Source organism: Thunnus maccoyii, chromosome 15 (genome assembly GCF_910596095.1).
Source record: "Thunnus maccoyii chromosome 15, fThuMac1.1, whole genome shotgun sequence".
NCBI classification, from domain to species: Eukaryota; Metazoa; Chordata; class Actinopteri; order Scombriformes; family Scombridae; genus Thunnus; species Thunnus maccoyii.
In genome coordinates this window covers 1,067,403-1,091,073 of record NC_056547.1, presented here as the reverse complement: position 1 = coordinate 1,091,073, position 23,671 = coordinate 1,067,403, and the positions used below count along the sequence as shown (strand labels likewise).

Sequence of the window (23,671 nt, the reverse complement as noted above, 5' to 3'; positions counted from 1 at the left end):
CTGTTTACTCCGGCTCAAAGTTGTAGATGCAGCGTGAGAGTCTCTGGCACAACTTCACCTACGTCCAAGATGCACGGAGAAGAGAAAGAACTCCAGCAACACTTGTAGTATGTATGTATGTACTATTCGGCTTGTGGCCTTCATCAGGGTCATCATCAAACACATTACAAACAACATTTAAATAAAGTAAGTTGGGTATAAAAAAAGGTAAAAAAAAGTCGTTGTCCAAGAAGGGACATGGGTGACACCATATTTGGTCCATTAACTAGAAAGGTGCAACTAGAGGTTGGTACTTGGGTTTTTTGTTCATTCAAAAATGTGCCTGTTAGATATGGCATACAGGCTTTATAAAGAGCTGTGTGTGTACTCCGACTGGAGTGGACTAGTCCACAGGATGATCCGTCACTGCACTTACAGTCTAACGGTGATGAAACTCAGCTTCAGACCGGCGTGTGCGGATGAATATGTGGGTGTAGCCGTGCTGCTGCTACAGGCGGTTACTTCCTGTGTTTACTTGTGTTGTCAGACACTTATAATAACAGTCTGAGCCTGTCAGCGGCTAAAGCAAGAACTTTTAGTGGACCTACTTTAACAGTTATCCTGTTGGATTACATTGCAGCCTGCTGAAACGCTCTCCCTCCACACTGGATCAACTCCAAGAATTTTTGCCTCCATTAGTCTTGAAAAATACCAAAGTCTCCCTTTAAGATGAAGTGTCGTTCTTACAAGTTTGGTAAATAAACGTGATTCATGATGAATCTGGAGATAAAAACTGATGTGAAAATGTTTTTGGGGATTAGCGGTGGAAGAGTGATGAGTGATTCCCATGTGAGACAGTAAATATGTACTTCAACCAAGCAGCAACCTCCGGGGCTGTAAAATGAAGCCAAAAACTGCAGTTCCTTGAACGACCACTTGAGGCTCCAAAAGTGAGTCAATCCCCATAGACCCCCATGTTAAAATGTCCAACTTTACAGCAGAAATAAACATGTTTACAGTCTGGTACAAACAACGGTTTTGGTCTCTGTAGCTAATTTCCTCTTTCATGACAACTGTACGGGGGGAATTTTTTTATAACTCACCCGTTTAAATTTTATTAAGCTGTAAAGTTCTGCATAATGAAGGACATGGCTGCTTTGAGTGACAGGTCCGCCAGCCGCTAGGTGGCTTGTTTCAGCCATTCGGCCCGCCTCTTTGCCCATTTTTGATTGGCTGGGAGTTAGGCAGCGTCACGTACTGTCAAGATGGCGACGGCCGGAGCGGCTCACTTTGAGCTTCAAAACCGCTCTTCAGAAACCAACGAGTGTCGTCACGGTAACTACGTCCATATTTTATACAGACTATGACTTCAACTCTTTGGAGTAAAAGGCCAGCTGTGCAAAAGAGCCACAAAGAACATCATAGAGGCTGCGGAGAAAGCCTCAAGATGGCTGTAGATCCGGAGGGGGGGGGGTCCATGGAGTAGTGGGCCACTTGGACACAAGTCGGGGGCTCGTCACCCCTGACTGGGTCGCCCGGGTGAAGGTGTCTGATGATCTAAGACCTGAAACAACCAGTGACCTCGAGTTCATCACTGATGAGTCCAAGTAGCACCAAGAGGTGACAAGTATTAAATGATCAACAAGAAACCATTAATGACTTTTTATTGCAAAACACAAACAATCAAATATTGAAATAAACAATAAACAAAAAAGAGTCTGTTTGAGATTGTTCTGGAAGCCTCTAATATTCTTATATTATACTCATATGTGTTCTGATGGAAAACATTTTCTGTTATTTCCTAAATAGTTTCAAATTTTAACCCATTTTTTCATTAATATTCATGAAAACAAAACATTTCTTGTTAATTTCTGTTAATTTCTGTTGTTTCTTTTCTTCAGTAGAAACATGCAAACACAAAAATTTGTATTTTTAAACACAAAGACAGTCATCATGCAGAACACATGATTCAGGGCAGCTCTACTTCCTTCCTGGTGGTAAACACTTCCTCATCCTGCGCTGTGAGTGGACAGTTTGAAGACTTTAAAACTTGAAAATATGACCTGAAAAATTCCCAGAAGGTGAAAGAATAAAATACATTTTCATTTACATTCAGTTTTTGTCTTTTTTTGTCTTATTTCTACATTTAAATCCTTTTCTCTGCCTCCTCAGAACAATCTGTAACAGATGAAGCTCAAAGTAAAAATACAGAAGTGCCGCATGTTCACAGAGACAAAGTGCTGGCGTGTGATTCACAGATAAAAGCTGATGCGAAAATGTTTTTGGAGATTTTTGAGTCAAAGGTGATGAAAAACACAAATACATTTATATTTTTATAAAGTTTTATAAAGTGTCTGGATTATCTAGAAATTATTATCTTAGAAACATAATCAGTGTTTCACTGTGAGCGGATGTTTGTTTTATCAGCTGCTTCCCAACATCTTAAATAAAATTCATAATAAACATCTTTCTGTATTCAGGTGGATGTATGGAAGTTCATTAATGACAGAAAAATCTGTGAGTCAGTTTTAAGAGCAAACAGAGAGATGAGTGTAATCGATGTTTTTAGAGTTTAATTAACATTTTGAGCTTCTTTTATCGTCAAAGCTACTCACACATGGGTGTAACTCATTCATTAGTGTTTATTCAGATTTTCTCTATTTTGTTGTTGTTTGTGCTTCCAGGTTTGTTCCATCAACTTTTTCTTTTGTCCAAAACACGTTCAGTTTGAAAAACAGACAATCCCAACAGACAGATGTCGGTTTGTCTTGTTGAAACCCAAAAATTGTCATTAGAGGACAAATATTCTGCTCATTTCCAGCTCTATATTTATATTCTGGGGCTCTACTGGAATATCTTTGCATGATTTCCAGTTAAAAACTCCTTATTGATCTTCTACTGGTCCTTTATGCAGCCCCTCAGTTCAGCCTCTGTCTGAAACAGGCCGTTTTAGCTCCTGTCTCTTTAAGGCCCGCCTCCTGATGAGCCCACTCTGTTCTGATTGGTCAGCTTTCAGGAAGCTTCCTCCGGCTCCGGAGGCTACGTAAACAAACTATAGTAGCAGGATTTCACTTCTTTTTCTCCTTCTTTAATACAGAAATCCAGGCTTCATGAATCTTGCGTTCAAACATATTTACAAGGAAATTATTAATCTGAAATTAAACTCTGACATTTATATGGAAAAACACAGAATTCATCCAAAATTAAAATGTAGAATTTAATGAACGTTTTTGTTTTGTCTCTCTGTGAACTTGTTTTGTGGTGATGAGTCTCACTCTGCACAACTTTTAGCTTCATTTAAGTCAGATTTTGTTTTGCTCTCACTCAACAGTTTTGACATTAATAATCTTCCATACACGTGCACATTACCACCATATATAAAAACATCTCACCATTTACAGAAGATCTTGGTCCTGCTCTCACCCACATTCAGATAAAGTTTTAAAAAAATGAAAAAATTGCGAAAAATATCCTTTAAAACCGATCGATAAGTTTTTCTATTGATAAGAAGAGTCCTGGTGTTTTTATAGATTTATTCTCTCTGTGATTGGCTGAAGTCCATCTGCTACCTCGCTGGAGCGACCGGTGTCGCCCTCTGCAGAGGTCAAAGGTCACACAGGTGACGCTGACCCTTCCCACCTCAGATCAGGTGATTCAGGTTCCTGCGAACAGTCGACTGCAGCTGGAACAGAAACACAACGAGCAAAGTATTGATTAGATATTGACAACGTCATGATGGAAGCTGCTGTTAGCGCCTGCAGGCTGCAGAGAAACCAGAAAATATCACATTTAAGAAGCTGGAATCAGATAATTTGGACTTTTATTCTTAAAAAATGATTCAAAATGATTATTGAATTATCAAGATAGTTGAGGATTAATTCAATAGTTGGAAACTAGTCGACTTATTGCAGCTCGATGCAAGGCTCTTTGTTTTGTACAAAACTATTTAACAGTTTATTTGAAGATATTATGAAGCTTCAGCAGTTTTTTTTTGTTCTTTTTGTGACTTTCTCTCCACTGCAACTCAGCAGAGAAACACAAAGAGTTAATTTTGTGCTAAACAGGCAGAAACTGCTTCAAACATCATCAGTCAGCTGGTTTATATCTGCAGTTAAACTGCTTTCATCACATTTTCCCAAAATACACTGTAGGACTGTTTTAGTTTGTTTGTTGTTTTAATAATATATATAATATTTAAATGTATTAATAGTTCTATTTTATTAGATTTTTGCAACATTCAGACAGATTTTGAAAGTTTAGCTTTATTATTATTATTATTATTTTAGGATATTTTGTTTATTTGACTGGTATTTAGTGAAGTTTAACACTGTTCAGGTTATACAGGTGTGTCGGCAGGTAAAGGACCAGCATGCACCTGGGACGGTTTACAGTTTACTGTGAGATCAGATGATTTATTTCTTCTTTTGTTTGTTTGTGTTTGATAAATAAACCAGAAAAAAAAAGTCAAAGATTTGTTTTAGCTGCGTATGTTACCCATGATGCATCAGTGGCTCTCTGGTGTTAAGTTTGATTATTGACAAACAGCTGCTACATTAATCCTGACAGGATCTGGAAATGTATGGATGTGTGAGAGGAGACGAAAACCCAGAAACACACAGCAGCATCAGATCAGTGAGGCTGCAGCTCCTCCTGCTGGACAGACAACAAACTGCAGCTACACAACAGCAATAAATAAATAAATAAATAAATGGCTGCATTTACACAGAGCTTTTATGCAAAGTTCTTTACAGTGTTGCCTTTCAGTGTGCTGCCCAAAGACACTTCAACATGTGGACAGGAAGAACCACAGACACTGTGATTAATGGATCTGCTTCAGCTCCTGAGCCACAGATGCAAATAAAAACGTTCTGAGCCGTTCTAATCTAAATATACACGACAACATGTCCATCATGTGATTCCTGCACCATTCCACCGTCAGGATAAACTTTAAAGGACCAGTTTGTAGGATTTAGTGGCATCTAGTGGCGACGTTGCCCCCCCCCCCACCCCTACCCCCCCGTCCCCTTCCAGGCATGTAGGACAGAAGTTTCCCCAGAGAGGCTATAAGTAAATATTACTTTAGTTATTACATTAGTTATTAAAAGGAGATCACATATAAGCCTACGTGTGTGATTTGGTAGTTCAGAGATAATAATAATAATAATAATAACAATAATAAGTTTATTTATATAGAACCTTTTAAAAACAAAGTTTACAAAGTGCTTTGACAGACAAAGCAAAGACATGAGACAGAAGACAACAACAGATCTGACCTTAAAAAGATGGCGGCCAAAGGCAAAGAAAGACATTAAAGAGATAAAAAGTTTAACAGAAAGATGATCTAAAGACAACATTACATAAAGCAAGTCTGTAAAAGTGAAAGAAGAAGAAGTGATTTGAAAGAAGTCACTGATTCTGAGAGTGAGATACAGTAGTTTTGGGGAATTTTACTGTTTTTCCTACTTTCCCAGAGTCTGAAACTAATAAATGTCTTCAGACTGTTTTATGTATTTGATGTAGTCTGAAGTCTGTCAAACAGCAATGTCAGGCTGTCTTGGCTCAGTTGTTAAGTTAACTGGGGGGGCGGGGGACCTTTTTCCAAGCTTTGTCTGAGGGGAGGCCCTGGTGTAGGAGAACCTACGGTGGCCTCGAAACTTGCGGAAACCACAAAAGAGTCGGCGTTTGGTTTGTCCGTTCTGGGCTACTGTAGAAACGTGGCGGCTCAGTGGAAGAGGAGCTGCTCCCGCCGTAGATATAAAGACTCATTCTATTAAACACTAATTAAAACATACTTATGAATATTATATTCAGTTTCTTCCAAGTCCGTTTCTCTAGATGCCACTAAACTCTACACACTGGTCCTTTAAATATTTACCAGTAATCCATCTAGATACAGCTGTAAGTTCCTTACAGATTTTCCTGCTTTGAATGTGTTCATGTCTTTCCATCACCTGACGCCTGGGCTGCTTCTCTTTCCTCATTAAACTTTTTTCTTTCAATCTTGAATCAGTTGCATCTTCTTTACTCTCTCCTTGTTTTTCTGTCAACACCGTTACATCCTGCAATTTCTCCTTCATCTTCAGCGTGGAGGGTTTGTTTGTTTTAAACACCTGCGTAGCAGGAGCGGGTGGCGGTTTGTTGGTTGCTCCTTGTTAACAGTAAGAGCTGCCTCGGTGTCTCATCGAGGATACGGTGTTCAAACGGAAAACAAAACGAGCGCTCCTAGAAGCTACAACCGAAACTGTGGTAGGAAGTCAGTCTGAGCTAACAGCTGTAAAGTGATGGAAGTTTGTGTAAACGATATTTCAGAATTTCAGAGCAGCCCTGTGTACAACTGTAAAATAAAGAAGGGAAATACGGGAGATTTACTGGATATTATGAAACGGGAACACGGCGAGAGAGGGGGTGAAAATACGTCAAGTCTGTTCTGCTAGATGCCACTAAATTCTACACACTGGTCCTTTAAGTGTGTGTGTGTGTGTGTGTGTGTGAGACTGACCTGCTGAGTGTGTGTGTGTGTGTGTGTGTGTGTGTGTGTGTGTGTGAGACTGACCTGCTGAGTGTGTGTGTGTGTGTGTGTGTGTGTGTGTGTGTGTGTGTGTGTATGTGTGTGTGTCTGTGTGAGACTGACCTGCTGAGTGTGTGTGTGTGTGTGTGTGTGTCTGTGTGTGTGTGTGTGTGTGTGTGTGTGAGACTGACCTGCTGAGTGTGTGTGTGTGTGTGTGTGTGTGTGTGTGTGTGTGTGTGTGTGAGACTGACCTGCTGAGTGTGTGTGTGTGTGTGTGTGTGTGTGTGTGTGTGTGTGTGTGTGAGACTGACCTGCTGAGTGTGTGTGTGTGTGTGTGTGTGTGTGTGTGTGTGTGTGTGTGTGTGTGAGACTGACCTGCTGAGTGTGTGTGTGTGTGTGTGTGTGTGTGTGTGTGTGTGTGTGTGTGTGTGTGTATGTGTGTGTGTCTGTGTGAGACTGACCTGCTGAGTGTGTGTGTGTGTGTGTGTGTGCGCTCTCATAGTGTGTGTTGTAGCTGCTGGACGTTCAGGCTGATCAGGATCATCAGAGTCCAGACGAGCGTCCTGAAGTCCTGCAGACAGAAAAGAAAACAACAAGCAGGTTTACTGACGTTCAACACATGAAACAGTCACAAAGTAATTAAGTACTCGAGTACTGTACTTGTACTGTAATTGTACTAAAGTACAAGTTTGTACTTCTCACATCTCAGCACTTTCTTCTTCTTCTTGCTGTTTTCATTGATTCATACTTATTGTCTGAATTGCAGCACTTTTAATGTCTTGTTACGTTTCCAGGGTTTTGTGTTTTTATGCTGCAAAAAGAATTTTCTGTGAGCTGAGTGCAAAGTTTTTATACTTGTTCACTGGAGTATCTGCTGGAGGCCGACGGCCGCCCACCTAGAGTCTGGTTCTGCTTGATGTTTCTTCCCATTAAAGGGGAGTTATTCCTTGCTGCTCATAGAGGGAACGTTGGGTTAATTAAAGAGTTCGGTCCAGACTAACTTCTGCAGTGATTTGGTGCTTTATAAGTAAACTGACTTGACTTGAGTTTACTTTCATTTCATAGCTTATCTCTTATCATCGTGATGAGAGATAAGCTAAAAAATTTCCAGAGCTGTAAAATCCCATCTGTGAGTAATATAAATCTCTGTGTGGTCTCCTGGTGTTTGATAAGTTGTGAAATTCACTGACTCACATTCTCAAACTGGACTTTCTGCATCTCCTGTATTACCAGTAAGAATGTACAGTTTCTGTTTGATTCATTTAGTGAAACCTCTCTAACAGCGTCCTCTCACTCTCTCATTATTCTCTCTGTATTTACTTGTTGTTTAATCTCATCCTTCGTGTTCTTAGCTTTCCGGGTTCACTTCTTATTGAGATTGTGTTTGAATAGTTCATGGTTGAAAGACTTTGACATAAAATGTGTGCATGTCTCTAACAGCAACTCTGTGTTTGTTGATACTGGCAGAGATCAGCTTCACATTAATATAAAACAGATGGAAACATACACACACACACACACACACACACACACATGGGGGCTCTGCAATGTGTTGAATCAGCCGTTTTATAAATAATCGCCAGGATCAGAATCCATCTTTTGATCGGTGTCGGAGGATCATCTCGTCTGTTTCTGATTTTATCTTGGCTGCAGTTTAAAGGTTAAAGGTTCAGATCTGTGTTGGACCTGCAGTCAGCATCTAACATTTAAAAAACAATCACAAAGTCTTCATTAAACATTGATCCAATGAACAGGATTTTTCTGTTTATTTTTTACATGGAAAAATTAAACTGCTAAGTGTTACACAGTCCTAAATGGATTATAATGAATTATTTATTATTTACATTATGTATTTTTATTATTATTATTTAATGATTTGTAATTAGTACTCCAGTAACTATCACAGATGCAGAATTTAGCTGTTGATTAAGTCAAGAAAGGATGTTTAAAGAGGGAAAGGAGGCTGTAGGGGAGACCAGGGACAGTTGAAACACTTTTTTGCAATTTTCCCGATAAATCAAAAACTATTCACACTGGAACTGTCCATTTGCTATATTATAAACTTCAATTTGTCAACTACTGAAACAAGGAATTTAAGTGGTTTTATGAAATATGCACAGGTTGCAAAATTGATTTAAATACAGTCACTTCACTGTTACAACCGTCCCAGTGTACAGGGACGTTTAATGGGTAGAACACACGTCCTCAAAAAGGTTGAAACATGAAATCAAAATGGATTAGTTTGAAGACAACATTCAGTACTGGGTCACATGGCAAATGCTGTATGATTTGGCCACTTTCCTGACTGATTTAACCTGTTTTATGCCTGAAACCTCTACAGCAAAGGAAGTGGAACTGCCCTGGCTGACACATGTTTCCACTGACTGTTAGCATGCAACTGATTATCATTAACTTAGCATGTAATTTTATGACATTTTACATTTAATTCGCTATCTATCTATCTATCCATCCATCCATCCAGTTTATGTAGGCCTTATATAAATGAAACATGGTTTAGGATGTACAGTTTGTAACAAGGCGTTACAACCGTCCCAGTATCACCAGCCATGCTTTCACCTCATGTGAATTAGCTTGACTGCTAGTTTGACGTGTGTTAGCCATTTCTATTTTTAGCTTACAAAACAGTGATTCTAATAATACTTGTTTGGATTACTTTGACATTTGATCTCAGGACAGTTTCCAAAAAAATACATCTGGTAGAAAAGTTAAATTTTTACCTCAAAAAAAAAACAAAACACTTTTGCTGGTAACTTTCTCTGGGAGTTTCAAATGTGGCTCCTTTTTTGTAAGCAAGAAGACAATCTAACTGAGCATGTGCAGAGTGAGTGTAATCACTGTAGCTTGTTTCTGATTGGAGGAACTCAAGATGTTACAACTGTCCAGCGTTACAACTGTCCCTGGTCTCCCCTATATGTACCAACTTAAGCTTTATTTAACTTGAACCTGGTTTAACTGAAATTTAACTTGAACCTGGTTTAACTGAAGTTTAACTTGAACCTGGTTTAATTGAGGTTTAACTTGAACCTGGTTTAATTGAGGTTTAACTTGAACCTGGTTTAACTGAGGTTTAACTTGAACCTGGTTTAATTGAGGTTTAACTTGAACCTGGTTTAACTGAAGTTTAACTTGAACCAAGTCAAACTGAGGTTTAACTTGAACCTGGTTTAACTGAGGTTTAACTTGAACCTGGTTTAATTGAGGTTTAACTTGAACCTGGTTTAACTTTATTTAACTTGAACCTGGTTTAACTTTATTTAACTTGAACCTGGTGTAACTGAAGTTTAACTTGAACCTGGTTTAACTGAAGTTTAACTTGAACCTGGTTTAACTGAAGTTTAACTTGAACCTGGTTTAACTGAAGTTTAACTTGAACCTGGTTTAACTGAAGTTTAACTTGAACCTGGTTTAGCTGCAGTTTAACTTGAACCTGGTTTAACTGAAGTTTAACTTGAACCTGGTGTAACTGAAGTTTAACTTGAACCTGGTTTAACTGAAGTTTAACTTGAACCTGGTTTAACTGAAGTTTAACTTGAACCTGGTTTAACTGAAGTTTAACTTGAACCTGGTGTAACTGAAGTTTAACTTGAACCTGGTTTAACTGAAGTTTAACTTGAACCTGGTTTAACTGAAGTTTAACTTGAACCTGGTTTAACTGAAGTTTAACTTGAACCTGGTTTAACTGAAGTTTAACTTGAACCAAGTCAAACTGAGGTTTATGTCACATGTAATCTTGTATATTTACATTTAAAATGTAACGATGTGACAGATCTTCAGTAAATGTGTTGTTCTTACCAGATGAACTGGAAGTGATGCAGCGCTATGAACATTGACCCTCTCTGTGGCTCCTCGGGTGGTTGCTGTGGTAACAGTCACTTCCTCTCTCTCCACGTCCTTTGGATACTCTGTGCTGGTGAATTCTTCGTTGCCTTTCAGGAGCTTCTCCAGGTCCTCAGTGCTGTTACCTAAAAAACAGCATGAAGAAAACATCAATAAATTAATTTTCAGGTTTCATTTCCATTTTCTTAAAATTTACAAAGTGAGGGTAACATCTAAAACATGACGCTGACACTACTGTTGTTAATGGGATCATGTTAGAAGAAGCAGCAGTGCAAAGTGCACTAACAGGAAGTTCTAACAGGAAGTAAGAATCTTCTTAATTTTTCTCAGGTTATAATCAGTATATCTATGTATATCTATATATAGATATATATATCTATGGTTTTAAAGAATGTGACATGATAATGTTATGTTTGTTGTTTGTTTTGGCCCTAAATGTTTTGTTCAATTATTATGACACAAGTTTAATCCCATATAGATACAACTCCTTTATTTTTGCATGAATTTGGAGTTGAATGCAAACATATCAGCACATTCTGTTGCATAATATCTACTAATGCTGTGTTTGAGTGTGTTGTTTTTTACATTGGTGATATGAATGAAACAGGAAGATGAAGTTAAGAGTATTTTCTTGTTGGTGTTGTTGTTGTGTGTTTAGCAGGTACAGCATGTTAATAGACAACTGTGTGTTGATTGTGCTAATAATGCCAACATCTTACTGAACAAGCTGTATTCGAAGGTGGCGTTTTCGTAGTCGTAGTCTGGAGCCGGCGTGTAGTCCTCATAATACTGAGCCTCAGACACTGAAACACAACACAGACGTCCGTTAGAGAGGACGCTACAAACTCTCTCATCCTTCTGTCCTTATCATGCTAAGCTAGCACTTTCCCCCTGCCTCCAGTCTTTGTGCTAAGCTAGGTTAAACATGTCCTGCGCAGGGGAGTGTTCCATAATAAACCTCTTGGCTGCTTGTTAGCATGCTAATATGTCAGCTACACAACATTAGCTGTAAATATTTGATGTGTTGATCAAAGAATTACGTAAAACAACTTTGAACAGTCAGAACAGAATTCGTACTGGATGCTGCAGTTAACATTCAGGTGATTGCTAATGTTAGCATCACATTCACTCTGAATGATGATGGCTAGCATGATTGGTGTGATGAAAATGATTGTTCCCCTTGTTTCACCCTTTGTGGACCATAGGATAGCTAATAAGCTAAAATGTAAGCTCATTAATGTAAGTCTGCTAGCATACTCTAATATTGCGAGCTAATAGCAGCCTTGTTAATGACATAGCTATCATAAATGGCAGTCACATAAGGATCTCCATGTTTTATTTTCTCTAAAACCTATTCTGCAGCAGATTTTCTCATGTTTGAACCAGAGCCAGGCTAACAGTTCCCCCTGTTTCCAGTCACGTCCCAGATCTATGCCTGTTCACTAAAGATGAAACTGATAACTGATTTGAAACATCTGGAGAAAACAGAGAACAAGAGTATTTACTAAAATGTTCCATTAGAGGTGTTTTCTCACACTGCTGTATTCAAATTTTTAGTTTCCATTGCTGCAGGTTGAAAGCAGCTTTTCATCTCCACCATCTGCCTTCAATAGACACTGTGGAGTGTTGGTGGGTGTCTGGGTGTGTTCAGAGCAGATTCTCTGCATGTTTTCACATCATTGTTGAACAGAGTTCAGGTGACATTGTTAATTCTCTGCTCTCGTACAGTAGACAAACCGCCAAACTAAACTAAACTGAAAACATACACCAACATGCACAAGACCGAAAACTATTCTGTTTTATAAAAAGCAACACAACTTTGATCGCACACTTTCAGAAAAATAATCAGTAATATTCTGGCTGTAATTAGGAAGAATTTAGGTTCAAACACACACATATTCCTACAAATGTGATTAACAATCACTGACCTCAACCTGAACCCAACTCTTATCTTAACCCCAAAACAACATCTGAACTTTTGAACAGCGGTTTGAAGAGCTGAGAGACAAAAGATCCTCACTTTGCAGTACTGCAAAAATACTGCACTTAATTCTTTCATGCAGGACTTTTACTTGTAATGGAGTATTTGGTACTTTTACTGAAGTAAAGGATCTGAGTAGTTCTTCCACCACTTTGTAAAACTTACTTTACAAAAATCTCCTCATGTTATAAAAAAAGTTATTTCATTGTAAATGTTCCCACTTTCTAAATGTTTCCAAAACTTTTAGAAACAACTCAACTCAAGATTCAAAACTCAAATTTGATCATTTGACAAAAAAAGTTCTCATCACAAGTTCCGTTCAGAGGCTTTCAGCCACATCTCATGGTCTTCTCATGGTGATAACGACTAATCCATCTCCATGACAAGTGAACTGCTGAAGAAGACCAGGAGACGTGACTGAGTGCTGTGGAAATACAAAGTGAACCATATGACGATTTAAATAAAACTTTATTGAGCCCTGGGGGGAAATTAATTTTTTTTGTTAAACCTTTGGGACTTCAGGAAAAATATTGATGTATGATTCATCGCCGGGACGTGGCGGTTTAGTTCAGCCAATTAGGGGCATGAAATGACTCACATGTGACATCATCAACTCCTCAGGTGATTTCAGAGTTTGGACGACCAAAAGAGGTTAAAATATGGTTTGGTCTGTTTTTATTCTGTCATAAAAACAACCTTCACATAACACACACAGAACAAATGGAAACATACAAAGCTCTGTGCATAAAGTTGAAGCATTAAAACAGGATAAAAACACAAACAGCTGAGTTTAACTGAGAGCAGGGGTGACAAGCATTAGCTCTTACATCACAGAGTCTGTCAAACATCATCGATTTACGACTTCATCAAAACATCGCTGAGTTTCATAAAGTCATAGAAACAGAGACGTTCAAAACTTAAGTGCCGTTTGCTATTAAATTACATGAAAGAAACAGATTCAAGTAGATTTAACAGAAAACATGAAGAGTCTTCGGTGCTGTGGGATCCAAAGTGAAGAGAGAAGTGCAAATATGACAAAATACGATGAAATATCGACATAATATTAAATGAAGTATTCATGTAAATGTTATCAGTGTTGACAGAAGCTACTTTAAACATCAAATATATTTCTGTCTGATGGGAAACTCTGTGATCCGTAAAGATCCACTTCCTCCTCCCTCATCATCCGTCATCTGTGTGTGTGTGTGTGTGTGTGTGTGTGTGTGTGTGTGTGTGTGTGTGTGTGTGTGTGAGTGTGTGTGTGTGTGTGTGTGTGTGTCTCTGGGAAAATGTCAGTGTGTATTTCACATCATGGGTTTGTTATAGACTGCGATCCCCTGAGTTTATCTGCCAGACTGTTGCAGGAGTTATAGTTGTTTACTGATACATTAATCAACACTTATATCTGCTGACATCAGTCGTCCTCAGAGCACGAATAGAAAACACATTTGTGTGAGTTCTGCTGTGCATCTGTATTGCCTCGACTGTCTTGCATATAAGCGACTTACTGTTAACATTATTCACAGTTAAGGTTTGGTTAGTTTCAGGAGAAGATCACGGTTTGGATTCAAATAAGCACTTTATTAAAGGATCATTCTGCTGATTTTCTATATTTGTCTTCATGTTTGGATCCAAACCAACAATGAACTGATCGTCCCCTGACCTGAACCACCTGGTTATTATTGTAACCATGACAATCCAACAACCAACAATGAACTGCTCTTCTTACAAGTATTGTTTGTGTATCAAAGCTGATATATCGACGGCCGAAGAGCAAAACCTCTGATCTGAAAAATGCACTTTTTTAAGAAAACTAAGAAAAACTTGTTTTCTTGCAGAATGCTATTTGTTAAGGACACCCAACACATAAAACACTGTTTTTGGACTATATTATTATATTATGTGTTATAGATATTAATGCCTCACAAAGTGCAGATAGGAGCTTTTGCACTTGGTGCAAGTTGGAAGAGGTTCCACAAAACGATGCTCTAAATTGAGTTAATAATTAAATGTAATAGTTACTACATTGTAGTATATGAGGGTCAGAATTCCTTAAATTCAGTGTATTTGCTTCCTCGTCCTCTGGAGATGAATGTTCAGTGATTCGTGCTGCAGCCTCTCTACACATCCAGGGACTCTTTGTTGTGTTTTTGTTTTGTTGTGAGACTTTTCTGTCACGACGAAGGGCGGGATTATCTTGATTATCTTGATTATCTTGCAGACAGACTGAATATGAGCAAAACCTTCCTTGTTCTCATCATCCAAAGTGAAATCTGCCAATCAGAAAATTCTGCAGATAGGAGGTTTTGCGCTTTGGCCATCGATATATTATTCCTCCATTGTTGTTCCAGAAACTATTAAAAACACGTCAGTGAGTCTCACCGCTGCACTGGGTGACATGTTCCTTCATCATGAAGACTTTGGTTGCGTTAGTTTGTTTAGAAACGTCTCCAAAGACTAATAACAGCATCACGTTTTCAGTCTCCAGAGAGTAGTTCTGTGTACGGCAGACGCTACTGAGCATGTGCAGGAACATAGTTCTGTTTACAACTTTACTAGCTTGTTGTGCTACATACCTCTTCACTGTGTACTCAAGTTCTTTGAGAAATGTATAATGTAGTACAAAGTCTTTGTACTCAGTGGCGTCTGCCTTACACAGAACTACTGTCCAGAGACTGAAAACATGAGGTCTACGACACACAGGAATATGATGTATCAGGCTTTGGATACACACACAATACTTGTAAGAAGAGCAGTTCATTGTTGGTTTGTTGGTTGTTGGATTACCATGGTTACAATGATAACCAGGTGGTTCAGGTCAGGGGACGATCATTGTTGTAAACAGGAAGTGAGCAGTGATCTCTGGTGTATGGTCTGGTCTTTACTATGACCACTAGAGGGCGCCGTCACTGAGACTTAAACACATGATGTTTTGGGGCGTTTGCGTTTTCTTGGGAAAAAGTCTCGTCCTCAGGTCTGTTTTAGATCAGGATTCCTATGATACATCCTGAAACTGTTTCCTGCTGCTGCTTCTTCTTCTTATCTGTTTCCTGTTTCCTCCTGACTTTATGGGTACTTACTGACCTCTTTCTGACCTACACACATTCGTTTGTGCTTCTATACTTGACCCTCGCTGACCTAATGTATTCCCCTGACCCTAAACCTGATTCTGACCTTAAAACCAACTTTGAACCCTCAAACTGCTCTTTGAAAGTGAGTCAGGAGGCGTTGACCAACCAACATGTCCTCACTACGAAGGTCTAAACCCAACTGCTCCTCACCAGCAGAGGAAGAAGTATTCAGATCTTTTACTGCAGTAAAACTACCAATACATCAATGTAAAAATACCCCATTACAAGTTAAAGTCCTGCATGAAAAATCCTCCTACAGTAAAAGTACATAAGTATTATGAGCTTGATGTAGTTAAAGTATTGCAGTAAAAGTACATAAGTATTATGAGCTTGATGTAGTTAAAGTATTGCAGTAAAAGTACATAAGTATTATGAGCTTGATGTAGTTAAAGTATTGCAGTGAAAGTACATAAGTATTATGAGCTTGATGTAGTTAAAGTATTGCAGTAAAAGTACATAAGTATTATGAGCTTGATGTAGTTAAAGTATTGCAGTAAAAGTACATAAGTATTATGAGCTTGATGTAGTTAAAGTATTGCAGTAAAAGTACATAAGTATTATGAGCTTGATGTAGTTAAAGTATTGCAGTAAAAGTAGTGGTTTGGTCCCTCTGACTGATATATTATTATATATGACATCATTAGATTATTAATAGTGAAGCATCAGTGTTAGAGCAGCATGTTACTGTTGTAGCTGCTGGAGGTGGAGCTAGTTTACACTACTTTATATACAGTTAGCTAGTTTAGTCCAGTGGTTCCCAACCTAGGGGTGGGGCCCCTCCAAAGGGTCAGCAGATAAATCTGAGGGGTGGTGAGATGATTAATGGGAGAGGAAAGAAGAAAAAACAAAGTTCTGATACACAAATCTGTTTCCAGTTTTTGGACTTTTTCTCTAATCTTTGATTTTTGCTGAAATATTGGATCATTTGAACATTTATTGAAATGAAAGCATGTGAGAAGTTTAGAGGGAAAAATCACTATTTGGTGGAGCTGTTAACAACTCATAGACATGTGAAATGTGACCCCGACTACACACTGCTTTTTGTAAGATGTCAAAAGACAAAAAGGTTGGAAACCACTGGTTTCATCTTTAACAATGTGTTGTATTTTAAAAGCTTGTTATATTATCCATTGTGTCAAATCTTCATCTGAAAAGTAACTAAAGCTGTCAAATAAATGTAGTGGAGTAGAAAGTACAATATTTCCCTCTGAAATGTAGAAAGTAGCATCACATGGAAATACTCAAGTAAAGTACAAATACCTCAAACCTGTACTTAAAATACAGCTACACACACTGAATGAATAATATCTCTGATAATCTGTCATTAAGTCTGATCTGTCTGCAGCATCTTCAGACAGTTTTGGTTCAGGTCTGGATGAACTGACCCTTAAACACACACACACACACACACACACACACACACACACACACACACACAATGGGCTGATGGGAACTGAGGGGGTGGGCTGTTAATTATTACCAAACAGGAAGTGTGTGTCATCTCTAACAGTTTGTCAATCACAGAGATTCATCCCACCGCTGCACAGAAGATGAAATGAAAAAGCAGGAAGTGAAAGAAAGGAGAAAGAGAGAAGGAGGAGAGGAAAATAAATGTAGGTGAAGAGAAGAAAATGAATGAAAGGAGAAAAAAGACACTAAAAGAAAAAGAAGGTAATGAAGAAGAAAAGGAAAGTACTGCAGGAGGAGAGGAAGTAAAGGAGGAAGGAAAAAACAAGAAAGGAATTAAAATAGAGAAAGACAAGAGAAGGAAGGAAAGAAGGAAAAAGAATGGAAAGAAATGACAGAAGAAAGGAGGGAGAGAAGAAGAGAAAAGGCCCTAACAGGAAATTAAGTTAAGAGAAGCGGGGCAGCGTGGGGGGGGGGGGGGGTCAGTAACAGTACGGGGGCGTTTGTTGGCACAGTCACATGATCCCCTTACAAACACTTTTACAAAAAACAGCTGTTCATCAGAAACACACACACACACAACCACACACACACACACACACACACACAACCACACACACATACATAACCATACACACACACACACACACACACATACAACCACACACACACACACAACCATACACACACACACACATACATAACCATACACACACACACACACACACATACACACACACACACACACACACACACACATACACACACACACACACACACACACACACAACCACACACACATACATAACCATACACACACACACACACACACACACACACACACACACACACATACAACCACACACATACACACACACACACACACACACACACACACACACACACACACACACACACACAACCACACACACATACATAACCATACACACACACACACACACACACACACACACACACACACACACACACATACAACCACACACATACACACACACACACACACACACACACACACACACACACACACACACACACACGACCACACACACATACATAACCATACACACACACACACACAACCATACACACACACACATACAACCACACACACACACACACACACACACACACACACACACACACACACACACACACAAAACCACACACACACACATACAACCACACACACACACACACACACACAAAACCACACACACACACAACCATACACATACAACCACACACACACACACATACATAACCATACACACACACACACACACACACACACATACATAACCATACACACGCACACACACACAAAACCACACACACACACACACACACACACACACACACAACCACACACACACACAGTGCAGGTTGGTGTCTCTGATTCTGTAAATAATCGATTAAAGAAGAACAATTAAGTGATTGATTAGCCTCCTGTGGAGCTTCAAGCTGCTTCATTCAGCAGCTCGAACATCAGCTGTTTGGTTCTCAGCTAACAGACGCACGTCTAATAACATCTCATAGAAGAAACCAGTCAGACCAGTCTAATCTCTCTGCTGACCAGATGGTGGCGCTAACGAACCAATTAATAGTCTGTCAATGAAAAGACGAAGCTGCATATTATCATCCTATAAAGTGCTGAACGTGTCAGCAAACAGCTGCTGATGATCATCCTGTTAACTGTCAGTAGTGAGTTGTGGGGTCACTCAGGGTTCTATCATTGGTTGTTTATCGTTTCAAATGATCATATGAGTGTTTTCTGCTCTGACTCCTCTGTTGTTTAGGCTCAAACTACTAAAACTACTCAGTTAAAGCTTTATTAAGCACATAACATCCAGCAGACACAACATGACCGTCCTGGTGTTGGAGGTCACACACGCAAATAATCAACAGCAAGACTGATGAAAAACACTTAACATCTACTTTCTACATGTAAACAGATTCAGCTGTTCACAGAGAGGAAGACCTCCAACATGGCCAGCAGGGGGAGGAAGAGGAGGGGGGGGGGGCGTTTATACACATGTCATCTGACAGACAAACAGTCTAATAAATTCCCCATAACACACACACACACACACACACACACACACACACACACACACACACACACACATACAGAGTGAACAGGAAGTTAAACAGCTGCTACAGAGACACTGATCACATGAAGATGCCACAACACACACACACACACACACACACACACACACACACACACACACACACACACACACACACACACACACACACACACACACACACACACACACACACACACACACACACACACGCTGTGAGGACTCACCAGCAGTCAGCAGCAGGATCAGTGAGACTCCAATCAGATAAAAATACAGAAAACTCAAACTGGACATGATTCAGACTGAGTGATTGAGAGAGAGACAGAAGGACAAAGACAGCAGAGATGTGATCGTCTTGAACGACTGAATGAAAATGAAAAGAGAGGGAAAAGGGGAGGGGAGAGAGAGAGTGAGGGAGGTGTGAGGGGGGCGGAGGAGGAGGAGGAGGAGGAGGAGGGAGAAGAGGAGGAGGAAGGGGGGGGGGGGGGGGCTGCTCTGGTTCTCTGCCAAGTTTGTTCCCAGTTTGCCAAAAGAGAGTCAAAGAGACGTCTGTAGAGACGAAGAGAGAAACAGAGTCGCTACTTTCATTCATATAAATCGTTGCTGCAGTTTGTGTTAGAAACTTCATCCTGATCAATAACCGCAGTGATTTATCATATCTGATATCTGATCAATGCTTCTATTAGTTTCATGTTGTTTGTCTGAACTCTCAGCCAGGAAAAAAAGATTCTTCATCTCACTTAAAGGTCACATATACATTCATCCTCTCCATTAACATACATGAGGGTGGACAAAATATTAGGAACACCTTTCAATATAACGACTCCAGCACACCAACGATCAATAAACAATAAACGGTCATAAACATAAAGTAACAAAAACAAACAAAAACTGAAAATGTTTAAGCTTCGTAAAAGAGAAGATCTAAAAGTCTGAGAGACTGAACAGTCTGTCTGTTCAGCAGGTCATATTAATTAACTAATTACAAGTAATAATAATAAACTTTATTTATAACATAACATGCAGCTCACAGTGTTTTACAGAAAGAGGTAAAAACAAATAAACAATAAAAAACTACAGCGATGAAAGGAGGTAAAATGAGATAAAAAAGATAAAACAGGAAGTAAATAAGCTGATAACAGTAAAAGGCAAATAAAACCATAAAAATAAGTTTTGAGCTGCTTCTTGTCTAATACGTGTTGGGAGTTTGTTCCAGATCTCTTCATCGTAACTTTCTGCATTTTGTTCGTTTGCACATTTAACGAGCGGCGTGATAATATCAGCTTCACAGTTTGAGCAAAAACGTCCATGATTTTCAGGATATCTCAGTATTTAATGACAGCAGCACTCGAGCTTCACGGAAACCCGATGATCCGTGTCATCCCGCCAGGATCTGACAACATTCCAAACAGCCTCCCGTGATGTCACAGAGCGCTCGGCTTTCCCGTCTGCAGGTGTCATAAATGTTGAGCCGGGGGTTCAGGTCCAGGACGCTCAGGACTACCGGACCGGGTCTTCTTTGGTCTTCTGGTAGTTGCTGCAGAGCTTTGAGGTGTGTTTGAATCCTCCCAGTATGAAGATGCAAACCAACCAGTGGGTCCAGCATGTCTCTGAAGAGTCGGGGGGGGGGGGGGGGGGGGGGGTCAGTTGACTGCAGAGGAGTCAAACCCCCCCAGACTGTAATATTCCCTCCAGCATGTGTGACTGTGACCGAGCGTTCGGCCTTTAGAAGCTGCTGCTCGTCCTCTGAGACGCTACAACGCAGCCTTCTGTAGACTTCAGCTGACCGGAGTCTCGTCTTCTTCATCTGTGATGAAGTCTCCGTCTCTCAGGGAACTGAGCTCGATGCGTTGATCTTCTGATGGCGTGGTCACCTTCGCTCTGCTGATCGTGTTCTGGATCCAGTTTCTGCAGATCTTCATGTTAGAAACCTTCAGTCCAACCGTGATGTGACGCTGAGAACGCTGCTCTTTGCTTAGAATAACAGACGTCTGACTCGATGATTAGTGAGCAACGACCTGCTGGAAACATGAGGCGGCCATGTTTATAACAGGTTGAGTTATTGAACGAGCCTCCGATGAGTCGATCGAACCCAGCTGAGTGTCGATGGAAGAAACACACTAATAAATAAAGACAGTAAACTAGCAGCAGCTGTAGCTTTAACAGTTAAATGTAGAACGTGAGGTTTATAGTTTGATACTGTAAATAAGCTGTTTTACAGTGTTGCCATGGTAATCTACATTCTTACTGTAAATGTTACAGTTTTCTTCTTATTCATATTAATAAAAACAACGATAAACTGCAGATATATACTGTAAATAACAATATGTCTTTAATCTTAATGGTCCATTTAAGAATGTGTAACCTTTAACATCTGGCACAGAACAGGATGAGGACGAGTGGCGACATTTACTCAAAGGTTCATGCTCTTTCAAAGGTCGATGTAAAATGTTAATTATAATATCCTGAGCTTCCAGGAAAACTTAGTCATGAGTCTAAACAGCAACGGCAAAAAACTACTGTTTAAAAATATAAAATGACAAATAAACAGACTGCAGGATAATAGTTAGTAAAGCCTTCAGATGTTCTGATCGACTCGCTGAACGAGACAGAAACAAGAATAAAAAGTGAGCAGAGTGACGGAAAGAGAAATGAAACTATTGAATAACAGAGAAAAAACATTTTAATCAAGAAGGAAACTATAACTTCCCTTTAACGAAGTGACGTCAAGCTCTTCAGATGAATAACATGTTTTTCTTCTTGGCGTCACTTTCTCCTAAAGACAACATGCAGCACCTGTATGAACAAACAATATCACCTGGAAACTACAGCTTAGAAACACACTAAGACACCAGTATAACCACTCAAACTTCATCAACTTAATCAACAACTTCATCGTTACGTGTTTTATCAGTTATGAACTACTGGACTAATGTTACAGTCGTCCAAAATAATCTTTAAACTCAACGTGCAAACAGCAGTGAAAATAATGTTTAAATACCAGTAATTCAATTCAAATTAAATACCAGTATCCTATTATTATCCTATTGTGTCCTTCATGGTTTTATTGTGTTTCGTATCTTGCTTGTTGAAGTGGTGCTCTATAAATAAAGTGGATCAGATGTTCTGTTGTGTCTGTCAGGTGTTTGCTGGGTTTATATCAGTTTAACATAAATGAAACGTAAGTCACTGATTGGATAAGCAGATGCAGGAATGTGATTCTATTTCCTCAGTATGATGTTTCTGACCTTCTGGTTTGATTCCACAGAGGAGGAATGATGATTATATGTTATTGATGGTCGCGTGTGGTTTCTCTCCCGCCATCACTGCCGCAGCGAAAATGAAAATACTGTATTTCACCGTCAAATCTTGGCCGACTGTTAATGTCTGTTCTTGGTTTTGGCTCCAAAAAAGCATAAAGATTTACAGTATTTTACCATATTTAGAAAGAAAAGTACAGTACTGTTAGAGTTTGGCTGCATTATTACAGCAATTTACAACTGGAGGAAATCTGACCTTTTGGTAAAAGCAGTTAAGTTGGTCGATGCTACAAGTTCTCAGTGTGGTCTCAGAAGTTCATGTTTATCTGTTTCCTACCAGTTAAATTATGAAGCTTCTGTCACTGATCTGAGGTCAAACATCCTCAAACAGCTGCAGCACATCATCACTGTTAGAACAGATTCCTCCTGTTCACCTCTGAGTCTCTGTGTGTGTTTTTTTGTTTTTATTAGTTGTGTCTCGTCACGTCCTGACAACAAACCTCAGTGTCTCCATCAGACAGCTGCACCAGCACACGACCACGACTCAACACGCGGCTTCATGTTTCAGCTCTCTGCAGCTTCAGTTCAACACAAACCAACCAGCCGACGGGTCGACCTGAAGGCTGAAGGATGATCTGGAAACTGATCAGCAGGGAATTGATATTTAAAGAGCTGCAGCGGTCTGAAGCTTTAAAGTCATAAAAGCTCTTTGTTTCTTCTCTCACAGCTGGATATGAAACAATAGACTCACACACACATGAGTTCATGAGTGTGTTTTCTATTTTCAGGTCTTGAGGAAACACACCTCATGGCGACCTCATCAGTGATGTCACTGTTGACCAAATATGGACTTCCAAAGTGACTTAAAAGTCTGCACAAGTAAAAACGTGTTAATATGTAAATGTATGAGTTGTATTAGTTGCATTGTGTTGAAGGTTTTTTTGGACACTGATCAACAGTAAAAGAGCTTTTAACGTCAAACAGACGTCGACAGTTTTAAGACTTCAATTAATCAGAAATATAAAAATACATAAAATACATCATCTGTTTTAGATGTGACGTCTGTTTGTGCTGCTTACATGTTAAATGTACCATCAGATAAATGTCATCCCTGCTGTGTGTCTGCACCAAGCGGCTACATTAGCCTACCCATGATCCTCAGCGACCGTTGCTATGGTGAAGACACCAGCGACAGCCGCGCGCGTGTGTGTAAACGGGATAAAACTGAACTTTACATGTCACATCCCTCATTTAAGCCCCACACTCATCAAACTGGACTTTAGATTGTGCATTTTATTCAACCTCCACTGTTACATCATGTAATTATTTATTAATTATTTATGTTTCATTTATTCTCTTGTCACCTTCATATATTTCATACACTTCGTTTCTTTGTCCATAGCAACATTATCTTCTTTACAGTTCAATGTTCAGTAAAG

General features: G+C 39.4%; 1 protein-coding gene across 7 annotated transcripts; it reads right to left on the bottom strand.

Annotated features, from left to right (window-relative positions):
* Positions 1 to 1,626: 1,626 nt before the first annotated feature.
* Positions 1,627 to 23,359, bottom strand: si:ch211-191i18.2 (uncharacterized protein LOC564095 homolog). Of its 7 annotated transcripts, XR_006100242.1 has the most exons (6): positions 19,200 to 19,386; positions 11,065 to 11,148; positions 10,301 to 10,470; positions 6,949 to 7,058; positions 3,372 to 3,661; positions 1,627 to 2,042 (listed from the first exon to the last, which is right to left on the bottom strand). XR_006100242.1 is itself a non-coding variant. In XM_042435931.1 (5 exons), the coding sequence occupies exons 1-4, from the start codon at positions 23,325 to 23,327 to the stop codon at positions 6,984 to 6,986; spliced, it is 345 nt and encodes a 114-aa protein (XP_042291865.1). In that variant the 5' UTR covers positions 23,328 to 23,359; the 3' UTR covers positions 2,997 to 3,661; positions 6,949 to 6,983. The 7 variants fall into 7 exon arrangements, 4 of the variants coding, with proteins under 4 accessions (XP_042291865.1, XP_042291863.1, XP_042291866.1 ...); XR_006100243.1 differs by lacking the exons at positions 1,627 to 2,042; positions 19,200 to 19,386 and adding an exon at positions 22,733 to 23,158 and having other exon boundaries at positions 2,997 to 3,661; XR_006100244.1 differs by lacking the exons at positions 1,627 to 2,042; positions 19,200 to 19,386 and adding an exon at positions 11,881 to 11,965 and having other exon boundaries at positions 2,997 to 3,661.
* Between the last annotated feature and the right edge of the window lie 312 nt (positions 23,360 to 23,671).